General features: G+C 37.5%; 1 protein-coding gene and 1 long non-coding RNA gene across 2 annotated transcripts; one reads left to right on the top strand and one right to left on the bottom strand.

Moving 5' to 3' along the window:
* Nucleotides 1–7174: 7174 nt before the first annotated feature.
* LOC133731311 (uncharacterized) lies at nucleotides 7175–7891 on the bottom strand. The gene has a single exon (XM_062158712.1). The coding sequence runs from the start codon at nucleotides 7889–7891 to the stop codon at nucleotides 7175–7177; it is 717 nt and encodes a 238-aa protein (XP_062014696.1).
* Nucleotides 7892–13490: 5599 nt separating this feature from the next.
* Nucleotides 13491–14305, top strand: LOC133728014 (uncharacterized). Its single transcript, XR_009855507.1, has 3 exons — nucleotides 13491–13683; nucleotides 13789–13916; nucleotides 13994–14305. It is a non-coding gene; the product is annotated as an uncharacterized LOC133728014 (long non-coding RNA).
* Nucleotides 14306–20603: the final 6298 nt, after the last annotated feature.

Raw genomic sequence — 20603 nt, 5'->3', positions numbered from 1 at the left:
AGTGAGTGGGTCCTGCTAGTTTACTTTTAAGCGAAGTTTTTTGTTCTTCTTTTCCATTTTTGGACCTTTTCCAAATCACAAGGCTTAGCAATTCTGAATCCAAAAAAAAAAAAGAGGATGATGTCCACATGAAAGAAAATAACATAATGTTAATAGACTAGGTGAAAATAGTAAATTTAACGACTAATAATAAATTTATACTTTTTAAATGATTAGCAGTCTAGCATTACATAATCTCTTTTTGAAATTTGTGGGTATAGGGCCATGAGGGCAGTTGTTGATCCTTTGAGGGAGCGAGACTTCCTTAAGCCGTCTCTAGTTGCGGCGAATCTCGATTCATGTGGTGGCGATCTGTCCTTTTCTTTGAGAGAGCTGCTTGGTTGGTGGTATACATATGGAGACTTTCTTTGTGGTGAAGACGACGTGGCTCATGGATATATTATGTTGCAGTAGCAACCTTTGGCGACGGTTGCAATAGTGTTGGTTGTGGTCCAGGCAATGGCAGCATTGATGGGGACTTACGACGTTTGGTAGAGTGGCACCAAGTTGGGACAATTGGGCTAGGGTTTGTTCAAAGGTGGTTGGTGCCATCGGGGATGGTGGCCGGACCATGATGGCGCGGTGGCTGGTCGACTGTGATTTCTAGCTAGTTGTTGATGGTTGCCGGTATGGAAGCTAGGGTTTTGGTTCAGGGAGCTTAATCTTAAGATGATATTATGTTATGGTCCCTTTAGTTCCTAGGCAGCAGTTCAATTCTGACATAGCCCCTCTGGGGTGGATCATTGTATAATGTTACCTACATTTGCTAATATATTGGAGTGACGTCCTTTCATGAAAATAAAAATAAAAAGTATTAAACAACTCCAACAGTAATATTCACACGGTTACTAGTGATCAAGGATTTTGCATCCTTGAATTTAATATCAAGTGTTGAGATTAAAAGAATAAATTTTAAGTGTTTTAATCTCAACCCTTGAGATTAAATTCAAGGGTGGATGACCACAAAACTCTTGGTCACATAGTGACCTTGAAATTAAATTCAGGGGTGGATGATCATAAAATTCTTGATCACCTGCTAATTGTGTGATCATCACTGACAACTCCAATCGAAGAACATAATAGATACCCATAAGAAACGCAAGCGGGAGGAAGCCATGGCGAAGGGCAGTTAGCCAGCGGAGGTGCATGTCAACTTGAAAAAAAAAAAATTCGGAAGATCAACAAAGCCAAGAGGCTTTTAGAAGTGAAGCTGCGGAAGATGAGAATGCGAGGTATGATTGGTGTTGATGACAAGAAATTCTGTAGAGGATATTGACTCACCAATGAATGCGGACTGGAGCGGGAGCTGACCGGGAGTGATCTAGAAGCTTCCTTTGAGCGTTGAAGTTTGATCGTCGGCTCGAGGAGGAGGGGGTACCTGCAGAAAACCCTCCGATGCCTAAGTCAGTACGTTTCTCAATAGTTGAATAGAAAGAGTCGGAATGAGATGATGGACCACGCCCTCGCTGGGATGATGGGATGACTATCGAGGAGGCATAATCATCCCTCCGATGCCTAAGTCAGTACGTTTCTTAGTCGAGTCTAGTAAAAGGAATCAGAATGGGATGATTTACCTTGACGTCGGGCCGCCTTTATATAGGTGATGACTTACTTGGAGGATAAGCCGCCATTACTCCCGCTTTTATGGTCGCATTTACTTTCACACTTATGATGATAATCATTGCTGCATTGACGACGGTTAATCATGACTCATTTACGACCGTCATTCATCGCGCATTCATAACCGTAATCATTGCGCGTAGTTATTATCGTAATAATAGCCGCATTCATGACTGAAATTTAACGTCATATTAACTACGGAGTTAATCGCCTTAATTGCGGGCCCAACAAAAGCTGACAACTCCCACAATGCCCCCAACTTTTCTCTTTGGACACTCATCCTAAGAGGAAATTTCCATTCTTTGGCTGTTTTGAATCTTGCCTCGAATATTTCCTCAAGCCCTGGCCGTCCCGATTCTTTCCTCGGGCCCTGGCCGTCTTGGCCGCCCCGAATCTTTCCTCGGGCCCTGGCCGCCCTGAATCTTTCCTCAGGCCCTGGGCATCTCAATTCTTTCCTCGAGGTGAAGATTCATTTTCAGCATGAGACACGAAATTGCCCCCATTTCCCTTTGAATCCGAACTTTTGTCTCTTTGGGGCTTGTATTCCATCACTCCCAGTCCTTAGTGATACAAATGATATTTCCTGAGGTGCAGCTCCCGCTATCACTTTTTAGGGAAAAGTGGTTCCCACAGACAACGCCACTTGTTGGTGACGAAAAATTCCGTAGAGGATATTTAAAAATTCCGTAGAGGATATTGACTCACCAATGAATGCGGACTGGAGCGGGAGCTGACCGAGAGTGATCTAGAAGCTTCCTTTGAGAGTTGAAGTTTGACCGTCGGCTCAAGGAGGAGGGGGGTACCTGCAGAAAACCCTTCGATGCCTAAGTCAGTACGTTTCTTAGTCGAGTCTAGTAAGAGGAATCATAATGGGATGGTTTACCTTGACATCGGGCCGCCTTTATATAGGCGATGACTTACTTGGAGGATAAGCCGCCATTACTCCCGCTTTTATGGTCGCATTTACTTTCACACTTATGATGATAATCATTAATACATTGACGACGGTTAATCATGACTCATTTACGACGGTTAATCATGACTCATTTACGACGGTCATTCATCGTGCATTCATAACCGTAATCATTGCGCGTAGTTATTATCGTAATAATAGCCGCCATATTAATTACGGAGTTAATCGCCTTAATTGCGAGCCCAACAAAAGCTAACCGCTCCCACAATTGGCCATTATTAATGGTCAGAAAATTGCAGTGAAGAGTAGACATTGTGATTTGTGAATGTGGAAGCTTGGATCGCAGGGATCATATTCGCACGTAGAGTGAGCAAAAGCCCTCAAATTTTGTAATACAACCCCGTGAGGAAAAATTATCACAGACTAACTACGTCACAGTCACTAGTCACTACTAACAGGGAGAGAATTAGTGTACGGGCATAGAGATGAATCATGTTCATCCACCTGTTTGCAGTTTGCAAATCCGTTATCTCTTGAAAATATCATATTCCACATAGTACGGCCATCATTCTTCAAAGGAGTTTATGTAGTAACCATCAAAAACCATCTCTATGTGTTGTGGATGACAAACCCAAAATATATGACTACTTTGAGCACATGACATTGAACATTAAATAATCCCACAATCTATGTCACAGGAGCAAAATGAATATTTTTGAGGAAACAAAGATTATAATTAGAGAAGCCACATATGGTTGAATGAAAATGATGAGGCTCGGAAACAATGTTGGGGTAGAAATGTAGAAATGACGGTGAAAGGTGAGAAATCGCCCCGGGGAAGAATTACTTGAGTTTTAGCCATATCAGAACTCAACTGAGACTATGGTTGGATTCTCTCAGCATACCAAGAATTGCAAGAAATTGCCAAACATAGGGGGCAGTTAGATTAATTTGGAACAAATGTGCATGACGGTTGGGTAATAAATTGCAATTCACCCTAGAAAGTTAAGAGTTTAGTGCCTTCTGAAATTTACCTCAATTCATATGGTGCACATCTAAACTCACAATTATCACTCTTTACCGTGTAGTCAATCAAACAAACGGTAGGGTAGTTTATAGGTCTATGAAAACGTTGCACTTGGGATCGATACTTATGTCGAGATTACCACCAAAACATATGGTAATCTGGTGGGTTTCAATCTATATATCACGAATTAAAGCACTTCTTATTCTATTCAAGTTATTACCTTCTTTTGCTAGATCTGAACAAGTCAGGGGGACATATGACTAGGAATTAAGATGGATCTCCCATGGTTGGTCGGTGCATTATGGTAACTGATCACCCACTTACCAATTTGTAAGCATGATTTCAAAAGTAGCTGAAAACTTAAAACTCTTTCAACCATTTTCATGCATAAATTGGATTCCCATATATAGGACAGTATCATCTACACTTAACTATACTAGCCTAGCTATATGGCAAGTCCAGACAAAATGAATCTAACTATTGTGCATGTGAACTCTGCCTTCTGTATACTGGAAAAGTTACTTTCACTGAATTGGCTACTTGCACATAATGAGTAGTATTGACTACAACATCTGTTGAAGCAAGACTTCTCTGTGCGTTGCTCAATTGGTATATCTGTTTTTGTTTTTGGCCTTTCAGCACTGAAGTTTCCCTGCAAGCCAAAGCTTTGGCATTTAACCAAGAAGCCGACCCGAAAGTTCCTCGAGGCCTAAAACCCTAAACCCCACTCAAGAAAAGACAATGTATATGACATAAATGGAGGCAGATTTGACTAGAATAATCACACTAGCTGATGAACAGGCTCCTGTCGATAAGGACAGGTTGCCAGCTTGGTGAAGATGACTCTGTTGAAGAGAAACTGAGTTGAACCAAATTCAAATGAAGTTGAAGACTTGGACTTGCTGTTAAAAGTGATTTATGAACAAATGAAAGGTCTAATTAGAGATTAACTATTCGCAGTCTTCTTCTGCTATTGCTTCAAATAACCAAATTCTGGTTAATTCAGAACTTGTTTGCTCAACTTCTTTCCAAAAATTTCAACAACGAAAAGAAAGTTCTTCCTACAATATACAGTAATTTGAGAGTAGAAAAGTATGAAATTAGGGATCAATAACCTAAACATAATAGTCAACTTGTTTCATAAAGAAGAGGAATAGCAAAATTCTTAAAGGCGTTGAAATTAGAAACATACTTAAATCCCATATCAGATCATTACATTGTCAAGAACATCCCTAAATCAAACAGCTTTGGTCACATATTAGCCACAGATCGAAACAGATCAGAAAGAGAAGCAAATCAAGGTGAGAGATTAGTGCTGAAGAATGTTGGTTAATTTTATCTGACAGTGCAAGCAACAGCATAAGCCCAAGTCTTGAGATGCTCCTTCATTGCCATATTATCATTGAGATTGAACTGATTCTTATACCCAAAATTCTCCTCCAGAAAAATCCAATCACACCCAGAAACCTCTGCCTTCACATGAAAACCCAAATCAAGCTCACCAAGAATCCTTCTCCTGTTTCTCTGCAGACCCCTCTTGCTTCTTGACCTCTTCCTCCTCTGCTCCTTCTCTCTTGGACTTGGACAGTAATATTCCACCACTTCTGCTACATCATCCACATGAGTAATACCAACCTCAGCACACCTGGGTGTGACCGGAACCAAATTCCCGGCCTCTGATTCCGACTCATTCTTATGATCTTCAACAATTGGCAACACCGGCTTCAACACCTCCTCAATTACATGCTCTTCTTGAACGCGCTTAGTTAAACTAGCAGCACCCGATTCCGAAACCGGGGTTCTGGGACAGAAGACGTTGCTATAGAACCAGAGAGAGTCCAAGCTCTCCATGATAACCCTTTCCATGGAAAACACTCTAAGAAACAAGGAGGAGGAGGAGGAGACTGAAGAGTAGCTTTGTAGTTGACGACATTAATTTTCTATTTGGACGGACTCTTTCGAGAAAGGTGAGGATGAATAAAACAGCAATATTCTCGCTCTATGCTTCCTAATTACGAAATTGACCTTACAGGACTGGCACTTGGCGTGGAAATACGGAGGGTAGTTTGGTCCGGTGGGTGGGTGGGTGGGGTAACGTTGCGGGACCGGTTCCGTTAATTAAGGTGAAAAGTTACCCAACGGTCGAAAACAACGTGGGAAACAGATATGATGAAGGTTTTGTTTTCGTTTTACGAAAATGATAAGAGTGTGGTGTGTTATAGCTGTGCTGAAATTTTTGTGGTCTTTAAATTTTGACCTTCGAGTTAATCGTAACGTATTAAAGTGGAAGATTAGGAATAGAATTTGATGCTAATTACGTCATTAAGTGCATTATTGGTTAGAATATAAATCAGAATTTGAAAAGGAATTTGATTCCACCATGATTGTTTTTTTTTTTTTTTTGAAAGGTCCACCATGATTGTTTCTTTTTCTCAAAAGTACAAAAAAAAAAACTTGACTGGTTCTTTTCAGTTGGGCCCGACAGCGGGCCTGATACCACGAGGCAATTCTTACTTGTTGCAGCCCGGGCCCATGAAATCATTTTCAGCATTCTGACCCTTTGTAGTATAATTTGCACGTGTTGTCTGGCTTATCACACTGTCACATTGATGAACCAATCAAAAGATCTCTTTACTCAATGTGCTATGGATTGCTTTCATTTTGGGATCTTACTTCACATGTACAAAAACTATCTCATATGTATTAAGGGGATAGGAATTTACGGTTTAGGCTTTGGGATTTTGATTGCATTGGGTGATGGTTATTGAAAAACCAGAATTTTCACGTAAAGAGCTTTCGAGCCGAGTTGTCACTAAGTGAACAAGGTAGGAACCGTCGTCATGACAAGGTAAACGCGAGAAGAACTAGCTCTATAAGAGGAACAAGAACAGAACAGTCTAAAATAGCAGTGAAGATGAATGCACAACTACAATGTTAGAATAGAAGGCAACAAACAACCGATGACAACACCTACTATACTTGCGGCCATTTTGTTAGTAAAGATGTAATTAATGAAACGTTTATATATTTGATAGCATTTAGATGGTTGAACAATTTTTAAATTCATTAATCTTCCGCATTGAAGATTTTTGAAGAATGATGTAGAAACTACATTTGATAACTACATTTTTGTATTTATATTACATGATTGAAGCAAAATTGAGATCCTTTGGTAAGAAAGAAATTCCTCTCACACTTAAAGACGATAACGAGTAATTGTGGTGCTTAAGCAAGCACACATGTTTCCGGGAACTTGCATTGATGGCTGAGAAATTTCAATGCTCTTATACGTATCTGCCTGCTAAATATATCCAAGAAGTTTCAATTTTGAATTCTTCAAGTTTAGACCAATAAACCAAAATGCAGAGTAAAGCACCGGAAAGCTGAAGTACATACAAACTAATTAGCTGATTGAAAATGGAAAAGATTGGAAAAGAGAAAGTAAAGCAAAACTTATATACCTTAATTTATTCACATTTACAAGATTGAACAACAATTTGGTTGATCTAAACCTTCTGTATAAAGAATGGAAAAGAGAAAGTAAAGCAAAACTTATAATTAAACTAGCTTCAATGTCATCTAACTGTAGAAGCAACAGTATGAGCCCACCATTTGAGATTGTCCTTCATGTCAATTTCATTGCTCAAAGATGGAAACCTCCAATCCATCAATGGCTTCTTCTCTTTCTTTCTCTTCTCCATCACCTCCCACGCTTCAGAAAGATAAGGCCTTGAAATCGCAGACTCATCTTCAAAAGCTTCCTCGTTTTCTTCACCATCATCCTTCTTCCCCAATTTTTTCAGACCTGGAATGATTGAAGCCAAGTTTGAGTCTTTGTCTTCTTCTGAGAAAACAAATCCCAAATCCATAAACCCTTTTAGCTCCTCAAACTGAAGGTCTGTCAAGCTCTTGCTCCCGCCCTTCTTCCTTCTTCTCTCAATTTTAGCCTTCTTCGATGACTCTGTTTCATGTTTTTGTACTGGAATTTCTTCCATTGATTCTGTAGCTTCTTTTCCAGAAATAATGGTGGTGAGCTTTGGTCTGTGGAGGACTGAGTCTGGCGAGAGAGAACCGTAATTTATAAAGCTCGTTTTGGAGCTCAAATCTTCGCTCATGGATCTAGTATGGAGGCTTGGAATGCGTAAGACCTCTGGTTTTGATGGTTGTTCTTCAATTTCATGAACTGGGGCAGCTTCAAATCTTGATGAGTTTGCTGAAAATGGTTGTTTCTTGAGGATTTCAAGCTCAAACCAGTAAGAATCAAAGAGCTCCATGATTTGCTCTGCTTCCATTAATGGCGTTGTGGCTGCTGAAGAAAACAGAGACTAGAAGATTCTAGTTTTGTGATTGTGCAAGTAGGCCTTTGAAAGGCTTTGATATATAGAGCTTCCTTAATTGGTTACAAATTTGCCCTTGAAGTGCTCCAGATATTACTGGAAAAATTCTACCTTTACTACACGTTTTCCATTCGGGGGTCTTTTTTATAATTGCATGTTGTTTTTACTTGGGATTTGTGATGGACATTCCAAGAAAGCAAAAGGGAGTTGAGCGTGTTGAGATTTGGTGGCTTTAAGAAAAGGCCAATATATTGACACGTGTGGTTATCCTGGATTAGTTTAGCTTGGATTTTCTTGATTAATTATATTGTGTATTACTTTGAAATTTAGCTCTTTATCTGTGTGTATTTCTTGATGTTTCTATGGTATGAGGAGATATTCCTAAACATACTTGGAATCCTAATCTTCATTATAACATGAAAGAGATAAAGAAGTCATCGTTGTTTACTACTTTACTTGCAACCAACTTTGAAATTTTGAATGAAAGAGAATCACTTTGTTCCATGAGTTTCTATACTTACACTAAAACAAAAAAATAATAATATTGTAAGTTACGATTTATTTAAAGTGATAGAATTTATTTCTTCTACGAGAATTGAATTGCATAATGAAAATATGCAACTTCATCGATATCACTTGTTCTTTTAAAAAGTTTATATCCGATTCATTCCGATATTCTAAAGATGTAATAATTACATCTATAACAATTCGTCATTCAACCCAATCAAGTTCAAGAAATAAACCTAGTCCACAGGATGAACTCCTATAATTGTGGGATTGTTGCCTGTATAGCTGATGCAGAACATGATTGTGTGCAATTTGTCTGCACTGGAAACTACAAAAACATTTGATATGTTGGTGACATGTTCATCATATCATATGTTGATGAGTGTTGCAGTTTGCTGCACCACCTAACAATAATGACCGAACCGATTAATGGCCATAGCAATAATGTTTTCTTGCTTCAGATTTACACAGAATAAACCTAACGACTGTCATAAATATGGTGGATGGATGCATATATATCTCTTTGAGGTAGTTGGTCCAATTGAATTTGACATAAACTTGCAACCTAACAAGTGGGTAGGATCTGTGTGCAGAGACTTATCTCTATCTGGCATGATCAAGTGTAGCTAGAGAATTCTCTAGCTCGATCTAAAAGAGAAAGCGGGACATAAAACCTTGGGATCGATGGAAGAGTGTGTAGTAGTGGTACTTGAATTTACTACATACAGCTGGGTGTAAATTGGATTTTTATCCTTATGCATGGTAATATAATGGAGGTCATGCATACACCTGTCGATGAATTTTCTTTGGAAGCTCAAGGAACGTTGAATAGTCATGAGACGCAACACCACATTATGGTTGAATCACCTTTCATGTTTTTGATGTACTTTTTGAACAAAGAAGAACAATTTCATTCACAATAAGTTACTAGATACAAGATCCAAGATACAGCAATGAATATTATGAAATATGATTTATTATCAAAATAATCATACAACAAATAATACGATTTAACAATTCAAACTGAAGCTCTCTTATTATAAGAACAAAATGTTTCAAACATACAAATTAGATATAAAAATCTTGAATCCGACTACTAAATAATGTCTTGAATAGATTGAATGCAACATTGTCATATTTTTTTATGTACCTTATTTAGGTGCCTTAAAATATCATTGTTCTTCGACTTGAGGAATAAATTACCTCATTCCTAAAAATTATATAAGCATAACTGGACCAAGTCTATTCTCACTCAAATAGTTTTATATTTTAGGATGGTTGAGTTTGCAGTCATATCAAGGCTCATTCTTCCCATGAACCACTCGTGCTGCTCACATTTGGAAGCAGAGAAAAGTTCCATAACGTTTATCTACTGCTGTGTATAAGAGGACAATTTTGAGATGTAAACCAAGAAAAATACAAGTCTAGTGGATATACATAATTAGATAGCGTGTGAAGCTGAAAAATATCAGTAAACAACATATATATAAGATAGACCATATATATTAAAAAATATTCCGATGATACTCACATGTTGATAATTTAAGAGTTTGATTAATCACATGTAGATTATAGTTTTAGAATAGTCAAACTCTAACACATCATATTTCATATTATTAAATCTCAGTTTCCACGTGCGTCTGTTCCTTTCAACCAATGAGTCGTTCAAACCGAGAGCTAATTACAGAGTCTCTAGCTGCTTCAACGTTCACACGACGTAGTTCTAATTCTCAAGACTGATCGATGCTTGTGAATTTCTTCTCTCTCTTTTTTATTTTATTTATTTATTTCTGGGATGAATGAGATTATAGTTAGGTATAACTAACTTTTGCTAAGCAATCTTAATCAGGTTTAGATTTGCCATTAACTAATGACTGGGAAAACTCAGGAAGTCAGAGCAGAATATTAAACTGGAGGCTAGCGATGTGAATCAAGCATGTGTTTTCATTTCTTTTTGCAAATACATAATGATGAATATCATTTGTCAACTGAAGCAGTTGAGCATCAAACTGGTCAATTCCGGCTGTGTCATAGTGAGCTAGGTGATCAATGACGTCGGATGCTTCAAACAGTCTTTTTCTTTCTTTCTTAATTAGCAAGAAAAAAGAAGAAGAATTCTTCATCTATTTCTTGCTGAAATTTATAGTAGTACTAGTTGATGTCTTGATGATGAGGCCTTGGGTTTGAGAAGAACTAGTAAAATCTGGTTAATATTTTGAAACTCTAATATAGGGTTAATATGCAAGTATTTCCATGATGAAGAATTATTTAGGGTTTTATTCTTGGTCTTTTGAATGAGTTATCAGGGATTCAGGTAAGCGGTTAGTTAATTTTGGGCGTTCAACCAATTAATTGATCGAGCTCTTTTTAATATTTGTGTTAGGCTGTTAGCTAGATAGGGTATATCATTGAGATTAATTAACTTTTCTTTTCCTAAAATAATATGTACTTGAACCAAGTTGGTTTACAATAAAATCCAACCTCAGCGCTACATGTGGACCAGTCCTCCTTCTAACTGAAGCTCAAATCACTAATAAGAAACCAGTCAAACCACATCGATCAGTACTGAGCAAACTAACAGATGCATTATTCTCAATAATAATAAAATAGGTAATTAGAATAATTAATAGTTAATTAATTAGGTCATACATGTATAATTAATTAATTAATTAGGCCTGCATGCATGTGCAATTAACTAATGCATCTTCTCAAAAAGAAAAAAAATTAACTATGCATATCCACGATCCCTCTGGGCACATTTATATATATATATATATATATATATATATATATATATATATTTTTTTTTTTTTTTTTTTTTTTATATATCAACACAATGTTAATTGTCCATTAGAATCATTAAAATTTAAGTGAACAACCAAATCATTCTCTGGGCACATATACATACGTAAATTTGTATAGCGTAATGGGAGTATAATACGTTACTTACGTACCTAGATGTAGTAGGTCATGAACACATGGGAGTGGATGATGAACATTAATTTGCAAAGCTGAATTGCCGGGCAAATCTCCTTTGGCAGTGAGCTCACTCACTCTACAGATAGACTTCAACCCATAATCGGTCATATATTTTATACACAGTTGAGTAGTGGATAACTGCCAGAGGACTATTTGCCCAGTAATGCACCTCATGCATGCACCAGCTTCAATGTGACTCATTAGCTCCTTCCCTAGGATCATTGGTTTTGACTAAGTACTTGATTTCTCGATGAACAGGTATGAGGCTCCAAATCGAAATATATAGATGACGAACGGGTGAAGAAAATCTGGAATCCGCCATGGAAAAAAGGATATTCCGAGCACATCCTTGTACTACTGATCGAGGAAGTGGTCCTGTAGTATGTAATTACTTTCGAGGTATATATATGGAACATTCCTTTCCCCACACAAACACACACACTCACAAAAAAAAAAGAAAAAAAAAAATCTAGCTACTACGTACGTATGGCATTTGACTATATATATACATCCAATTAACACCAATTTGCTAAGTTAGGCACCCGCCATCAAATTCTAATAAACCAGACAATAATTGTGAACTTCTATTGAAACTGCATGGACTTGATTGTCGTTATTAATATTTTCTTTCATGTCATTAACCACGGGGTGGCCGTACATCATCTTAATTTACCTAATTGATTTTGTAATGGTGAAGTTATTTGAACCTATGTATGTCTGTCTCTACTAGTTCTTCTCAATATCCTACTCTCTAGCTATTTCATCAAAATAGTAAAGTCTCTTTATATATGATTAATTTTGTAACATGTATAAGCAGTCTAGCAATAGTCCAGATATATATATGGGAAAAATCCTCAAATGGTACCTGAACTATGGTCAAATGCATATTTTGGTACCTAAACTTTCAAAACTACCCTCGTAGTACCTGAACTATTGCTCCGTTTCTCCATATGGTACTTCCATCCAATCTGCCGTTAACTTTGCTTATTAATTTTTTTTTTTTAGGAGATGAATATCACTACCAGCAAAAATGCCATTGCACACTGATTTTAAACCTACTGACTTTCACACTGATAAAAAATCTGTGCGATTTAGTTTCTAGCAACAGATATCAGTGTGAAATGATCTACTGGACCCTACATGAGCACATGTTGACAATATTGTCACTGAAATCTGTGTGACATAGTGTTTTCCACGGATATCCGTGTGTCCCAAATATTTAATAGATATAGACATCTGTGAGAAATATTCTACACACTGATATCTGTGTGTAATAAAAAAAATCTAATTTATTAAATAAATTTATACTCATAGATATATGTAACAAAGTTTTTACACACACATATCCGTGTGTAATAACAAACATATAATTTATTAAACAATTTTATACTCAGTAAATTTTTATTTCTTTCCTCAAAATTAAAAGATTTATTAGAAAGAATTTCAAAACAGAATATGTGAATAACAATTGCTAACATAATCCAGTGTGAGTAAATAAATACTCACAGAAATCAGTGTGAGTAAATAATCACTCACAGAAATCAGTGTGAATTGAAATGAATTTGATTTAACTAAAAAAATTAACTAGGTACACAAATATGTGGGATTTGATTGTTAACTACGGACATCGGTGTGAACTGACTAACTGGATCCTACATGAGCACATATAGACACTGTTACTCACTGAAATCTGTGTGATATAAAATTTCTCACAGATATCTGTGTGTTTTAAATATTTAGTAGGTACAGAGATCCGTGAGAAAAATTTTACACACATATATCTATGTGCAATAATAAAAATATAATTTATTAAATAATGATATACTCATTGATATCCGTAACAATCACATTTTTCACGGTCATCCGTGTAAATATGTAAAACCATTAATAAATGTTTGAAAACTTGACATAGACATTAATAGCATTTAGATTAATTTACACTCACATCCGTGTGAAAAATTTTATGTACTGATATCCGTATCACTTGTTCACACACATGTCTGTGCGTAAGTTAAGACTTGATAGAAAGAAAAAGAGAAATTGTTTATATATTTTGGATATTCTTTCCTCCTCCGATTTCTCCTCTTTCTTCCTTCTTTTCCTTGTTTTTTCTATCTTCTTTTTCTTCTCCTCCAGATCTGCAACATTTTCATGCCTAGTTTGTTTTTGAGCATAGTGGATCGGCTGGCTTTCTTCTTCTCTCTAATGTCTTCGAACCCAAATCCGATCCCCAATTTAAGAAAAAGATAGATTGATATCAGGTCTTTACTTGATCCCTTATTTCGATACTCTGCTCAAACTGTTATAGGATCTTGAATTGTTTTTTAATGTTCTTGGTTCCTGTTATTTGTTGTGGATTGCTTTAGATGTGTAGGTTTATGAAAATATTTGCGAGATCTGGGTTTTGCAGAATCATTGTGAGTAGAAATTGGAGGTGGAGGTGAAAGAGAGCTATCCTGGTTTCCAGCACACGAAAAATTTGAAACACGTATAGGTAGAGGAAATTCTGATCTTAGTTATTTTAGCCTTGTTTTTGGGATTATAATTAGCATTCAGGCTTTTTTTTTGCAGTAAGTTTTGGGATATGAGTTCGATCAGTTTGCTATTGTGATAGATGCTTGATTAGTTACTCTCCGTTGGAAGTTTTGCTTCTTAATTTCATCTCAGCTTAGAAGGAGCCAAGAGGACAGGTATTGATGTATGGACTTGCTTTGATTATCAGCCTCAGCAAAAGAGAGTTTAATGTTGGGAATTTCCAGAGAGTACAACTGCGAAAAGGAAGGAGGAAAACAAAACAGTAGCAGCTACATTGTTCTTTTCATATTCTCTGGTTGTATTATGCTTTTCGTTGTTCACCTTGTATCATTTCTCACATAAATTGGATAATTTGTTGATTTGAGTATGTTATCATTAGAAGTGAATTACTATTATTGTTTAATTTTCGATAAATGTATAAATGGTTTGTGAAAATGTTTAAGAAAATATTGTAATAAAAGAACAAAAAAAATTATAATTTTCGCCTCAACTCACACTGATATTTTTAGTTGATTTAATTGATATGAAACAAATAATAAGTGGGTGGGTCCCATTCAAAACTTCACAAAGAATTTTTTATCAGTACCGAGAGACCAACCCCCACCCCCCCTCAAATGATACAGAAAACACATCTGTGAGTGTAGGGTGGCTAATGAGCTATGCATACAGATTTCAGTGTAAGTAGCCTGTAATACACACTGATTGTAATCAGTGTGTAATAGGTTATTTGCTAGTAGTGAATGTCATCCTATAAGAATGAGCCACGTTGACAAAGTTAACGGCAGATTGGATAGAAGTACCATATGGAGAAACGGAGCAATAGTTCAGGTACCATCAGGGTAGTTTTGAAAGTTTAGGTACCAAAATGTGCATTCGACAATAGTCCAGGTACCAGATGAGGATTCTTCCCTATATATACACATTTGTACATACTTGCATGCTAAGTAATTAGTCGGAATATGTCATATATATGCATTCACAGAATACATCCACTGGTCCCAAAAACTTTGGCCATTGCTTAAAGAAGAGGAATAAAGATGCATGTCAACTCCTTTAGTAAAAAAAAGTGGACTTAAGTTGGAGTACATCAGAAGGAAGAAAGAACCAAGAATATTAGATGTGATAAATTAATTAAAAACTAAAAAATGGGCATCGAGTACCAATCAAAATGCAGAGCTCTATGGCATTTGCCAAACATGTCCTTTTTCATATTGGTCATTTGGTCCATCAAAATTTCTCAAAATCTTTCTGTCTATTTGGTTTTAATTTTGCTGATAATACAAGAATATGAAGAATGAAAGCATAAGTAGATATGCTAATCGAAATTGATGTACCACCGAACCATTGTTAGCATTTTAGGAAAGTGATGCGACTGTGTTGACTTTGAGAATGTTATGTTGGTGTCTATCTATATATGGCCACTTTCTGCCTAGCAGTGATTGCTTTGCAATTATCAACTTGGCATTGCAGTGCCATCGTCTTTAATATTCCAATTAATTAAAACCATTTTAATTTAATAATTACGAGTTCGTCGTCCCAATCCCTGTCCCCAGGAGATTCGAGTCATTAACAACTCAGTACGTATAATTATCTCAATTAGAACGGTTTAACTTAATAGATTTAGCTAATGATCGAAGTTGTGGATGAAATCATGAGCAGTCTTGTCCTTGGGGTATTGCATGTGCTCATGACGTGCATAAAGTGGGATTATTTGATTTCATGTGGAATAGGGGACCAGGAGAGCATGAAAGAGATAGAAGAACCTAGGGATAGCTCTACCGGAAGTGTATAGAGCATATCCATTTTGTTTCTGGAACGGCATATTCAGAAGCAGGTGCGAATATCTCTTGTGCATGGTAATATTAAAGGGCTACTGCATGTACGTGATTTCACAAACCAATCCATGATCATGGTGTCTAGAGCTAGATAAGTAACTAGCTAAGCTTCGTAGTTGTACGTGGTTGATGAATAACAGTGCGGTCCTCCTTTGGCATAGAGAAATGCATGCATGAATGGATGCCCTAATCACATGTACGACATGCTTTTCTGCTTTGCCAAAGGAGAATTGCCCTGCCATTCCCTCTACGATGTTCTGTCATGGATGCCACTGCACGAAGAAGAACGATTTCAGAAGTCTTCAATTGATCCATTTCGGCCTATTTAATTACTGATCAACTATCAATCAAAGCTTCATATTTGGGCTAATTAAGTTGTTATACTTAGTTAGTTTCTTATTTCATTTTCAGGTAAATGCAGATGAAGTTTTCCGCCAAAATGTTGCGATGTAGTGCTGCCGGGTGTTCCCCAGAATGAAGCATCAAGCGTATATGCAATTAAAGTGGCTAGCTTAATTTTGGTGTACAAAAATCAGTACCAACTTAGATGCATGCGTTCGTACTGTTCCAAGATTAGCCAGGCCAGCTGATCGAATTCAAGTTCTAACACTCCAAGGAGAGTTTGTTGATTATATATGCTACCTAATCAGAAGATTCGATCAGAACAGAACGTTAAAATAATTGCTGTTGAGCTGAAATTTGTGAAGTTTGCTTTAAGTCGATTGTTAACGGTGCTTGAATTAATGTGCATGTATATACATGATCTGATTATTCATCAATAAAAAAAACTATATCGCAATTGATTGCTTGCTACACCAACTTGAACCCATTCACAATCAGAATCTTCCCTACTCCTGAGTGTGCTTCGCCTAGTACGTTCTGGATCCTAAGCTATGAAATTTCCCACTCCACCTATTGGGCTAGGGCTGGACTCTTGGGGCAGTTTTTTTCCCGAAACCGACGTCGACCGAACCGCCACAGCGGTACGTTTTTCAAATTCACAGCACCGGTCTGGACCAAATCGGATTATCCACCAGAGGAGCAGCTTTGGTCTTGATAGCTAATTTATAAGCGAATCTTTTCTTTATTCACACATAAGATTTTTGTTTATAGTATAGGTAAATAAGGGTCTTTCCCGTAGAGGACTAAATATCATAACTACTCAAAATAATGTCACAAAAGTGACCACTGTTCCTAACGATCAGCAGTCAAAAATATAATTAAAAACCTAATCTAAACTATTCAGAAAATAATGAAAATTTATAGGAGTGAACTAGACAACAAAGAGTGACTATCACACAAAATTTGTTAATTTTTGGAGTTGTTTTACTATTTTAAATTAATATGGGAAGGCAGAGGATAGAAGCTAAAAACTAAGAAAACAGATTTTGAAGATGGTTTTGTAATCAATATGATGAAGCTTGTTAGGGAAGATACAGTCCACCCCTGACAATCACACATAAGACAATTTGTTTAATCCTATTTCTTTTAATTTAGGGATGAAAATACTCAGCAGGTTGGCTCGGTATGCTGGAACACAACTTATTACCCTTTCTGCTGGGCAGGAAGTGCTCTACACCTAGGCTTTTTCTAACATGCAACCTAAAGGACGCTTCGTAGGTTTAACATACAAAAAATTATTATGGTTTAAAGGGTTTGAGACATCACTAGGCTTCACAAAAACTTAGCGCGTTGCTAAACCTAGGACTTAGTTTACTTATTAGTGAAAACTAATAATTGCTTCTCTAGAAGGTTTGAGGAGTCCAACTATTGACACAGGCATCAAACAATCGACATGCATACTAAGTGTGCACTCAAAGCATACAAGCAAGCATTCATCAATGAAAAAGTAGTAAACTTGTCACGCCCCGAATTTTGAATAATCAATTCAAATCCGAAACATGAATAATAACAAATTACAACTAACATCCTGAATTTTTTTCTCACAAACAACCACACTTCACAACTCTCAAATTTACAATAACCCAAATCCTCAAGTTATTTATTACAGCACACTCCCACCAAATCAAATTGTAAGGCTCAAATGAGCTTAACTCGCCTCACTATTACAATTGCTGTAAAACTATAACCATTGCTCTAACCGCACGATCACCGTCCTGGTTCTCCTGTCCTGTAGGATTACCCGCTACACAATTTGAATAGTGTACCGGGAGTTGCAACAACACAAAACCCGGTAAGCTTTTTACAGCCAGTATGAGTAAACAAGAAAGAACTGTTGATTTATTAAATTACAATTCAAGTAAAATTCAACAGTATTACGTCTGCAAAGAGACATCAACCCACTCATGGAAACCACAAGGAATACATTTTCACAATCCTCAAATCACAATACACCACACTGGTCCTGTAAACACCCAACCCACATAACACCACTCTGGTCCATCCCAATAACACGTTAGAGCTCTAACTGCCTCGTTACCTCTGACACCTTGGCCTAGGGTCAAGCAACGGCAAAATACTTCGGTTAACACTATAACCGTCGCGCTTTGGACATCCCCGTCCTCAGCACCATATACTTCGGTTAATAATAAACCGTCGCACTTTGGACATCCCCGTCCTCAGTACACAACTTCGGTTAATAATAAACCGTCGCACTTTGGACATCCCCGTCCTCAGTACACAAACACTCCGGTTATCCATAACCGTCAAACTTCGGACACCTCGTCCTCAGAATCCTACATTCTCCAACTCTATACATACTCCAATGTAAATCATGAATATTAACAAGAACTCATCAATCATGATCATCACATATAAATATGATAAGTCAAATTTCAATTCATAGTATTTTAATCATCCCAATTTCCACACTCTTCAATGTCACACCATTCCACATATAATCACGTAAATATATATATACGTAATCACCCACTCAGGAATGACCACTAATACCAACTATAGTTCACACAAGAAAATCGTGAAATTCATTTTGTATAATAAAAATCATTTTACTTCCCCATGGACCGTGGTTGATCAAGTCCATATGATTTTAAAACAAATATTTATTTCATAAATATTTTCACGCAATTACGACAAAATAAGGTAATTAAATTTATTCGGTTCGTAATATGAACCACGTGAGGTTTACTCACCTCTAAATTCCCGCTGCGTCTTCTTAACAGCTCAAAAACAACGATCCGAAATCGTTCACCAATCAATCCATCAACCACCTAGTCAAACACGATCTTAACTTAGAAATCATTCATAGACCACACATATACAGAAATCCAACGGTCGGATTCTAATTTAATGATGATCCAACGGTCAGATCAAATTTATATGATGATCCAACGGTCGGATCCTCACGGATCGCCCTTAGGATCATCCTCCAAAATTATCACGAAGATCCAACGGTCAGATCTTCCTGAATCGCCCTTACTAACATCTCCACAAAATTATATGAAAATCCGACGGTCGGATTCTCACGAATCGCCTTCCGAATCACTATTTCTCAAATATACGAAGATCCAACGGTCAGATCTTCGCCCGTGACCTCACAAAGTCACCGGGACAGTCATACGATCAACATATTAAAATTTGAAGTAAAACCGATGGTCTGATCTTCGTAGATCGTAAACCGAAGATAAAACGTAAAAACCGTAAATAGTAACGTAAAAACGTAAATCCACTATTTACCAACTTTTTCTAACATAACCTTGTAATATATCAAAACGCTCGTATGGATGCATAGATCATCGCCCAGATAATGAAAACTCGAAATATGGTCTGATGCGCCGCCACAAGCGGTGGTCAGTGGGCGGTCAACGCGGCGGTCAACGCCGGTCAACCACCTCAGATGGCAAAGTGACCAACTACAAACTGGTTCAAAATGAAAGGGTGGTCGACTTCCATACCTGGAGCTAAGTCTGGTTTGGCCTAGATCGTCCTAGATCAAGCTTGGAAGTCGGATTAATCCTGTGCGTCCGATCAGATTTCAGATTAAATCAGGGACGTCGAAAAAGTCAAACCATGATCTAGCGTTCTATACACAAAATCGTGATGAAAGGCTTACATGGGGATGATCAGCATGAGGAGGAGATCACAAAAATGGGAACGATCGGCCCATGCAACGCCGGAAAAGTGGTTTTCCGGCCGGGTCCGAATCAAGAGTTTGGGTGGCTTCGATCCAGCTTTTGGAGCAGCGTCTGGGCGAAGCGATGGGAGGGGACGGCTGGGCGTGGAGCGGCGATCACGGAGGAGTCCGGGTCCGGGGCTGGAGGAGGCCGGAGGGGAGAGAACCAGCCGGGTCGGGTCGAACACGACCCGCCGGGTCTGAGGGTTTCGATCGAGAGAGAGAGAGAGAATCCGGGGGACTATTCCGCAAAAACAGAAAAGTTTCGTCCTTAATGAAAAAAGTCAACATTTTTTTTTATATTTATAGAAAATTCCCAATTTTCAAATATTCATAACTTATTCATACGAACTCCGAATATTGCGTTCCACATATGCACGAGATCGTATCGACGAGCTCTACAACTTTCATGAAGAAAGTTTTCCCAAATTCTGTACGTATAAGAAGTCACTTTTCAAGACCCCCTAAATAACGTTCGTTTTCGAAATAAAATCGTTCGAACTAATTCCACAACTCCTTCAAGCTTCGTATTCGTGCCCACGCCTACGAAATCATTTCCAAAATGTCATCGGACATTAATTTGAATTTTTCGGGTATTACAATCTACCCTCCTTAAAGAAATTTCGTCCCGAAATTTAAGCGTAAGTCAATTCCTCTTGATTAAGGTTGACCTAACCATCGAATCTCCATCCTTCCCAAAACTGTAGTAATCCACAAA

Source organism: Rosa rugosa, chromosome 2 (assembly GCF_958449725.1).
Source record: "Rosa rugosa chromosome 2, drRosRugo1.1, whole genome shotgun sequence".
Classification (NCBI taxonomy): domain Eukaryota; kingdom Viridiplantae; phylum Streptophyta; class Magnoliopsida; order Rosales; family Rosaceae; genus Rosa; species Rosa rugosa.
Note: the sequence above shows the minus strand (reverse complement) of the source record. Positions and strands in the feature narration are given on the sequence as shown.

Bases quoted from the DNA above. Each gene is read 5' to 3' on its own strand.
- LOC133731311 (XM_062158712.1), bottom strand. From the start codon at position 7,891: ATGGAAGCAGAGCAAATCATGGAGCTCTTTGATTCTTACTGGTTTGAG.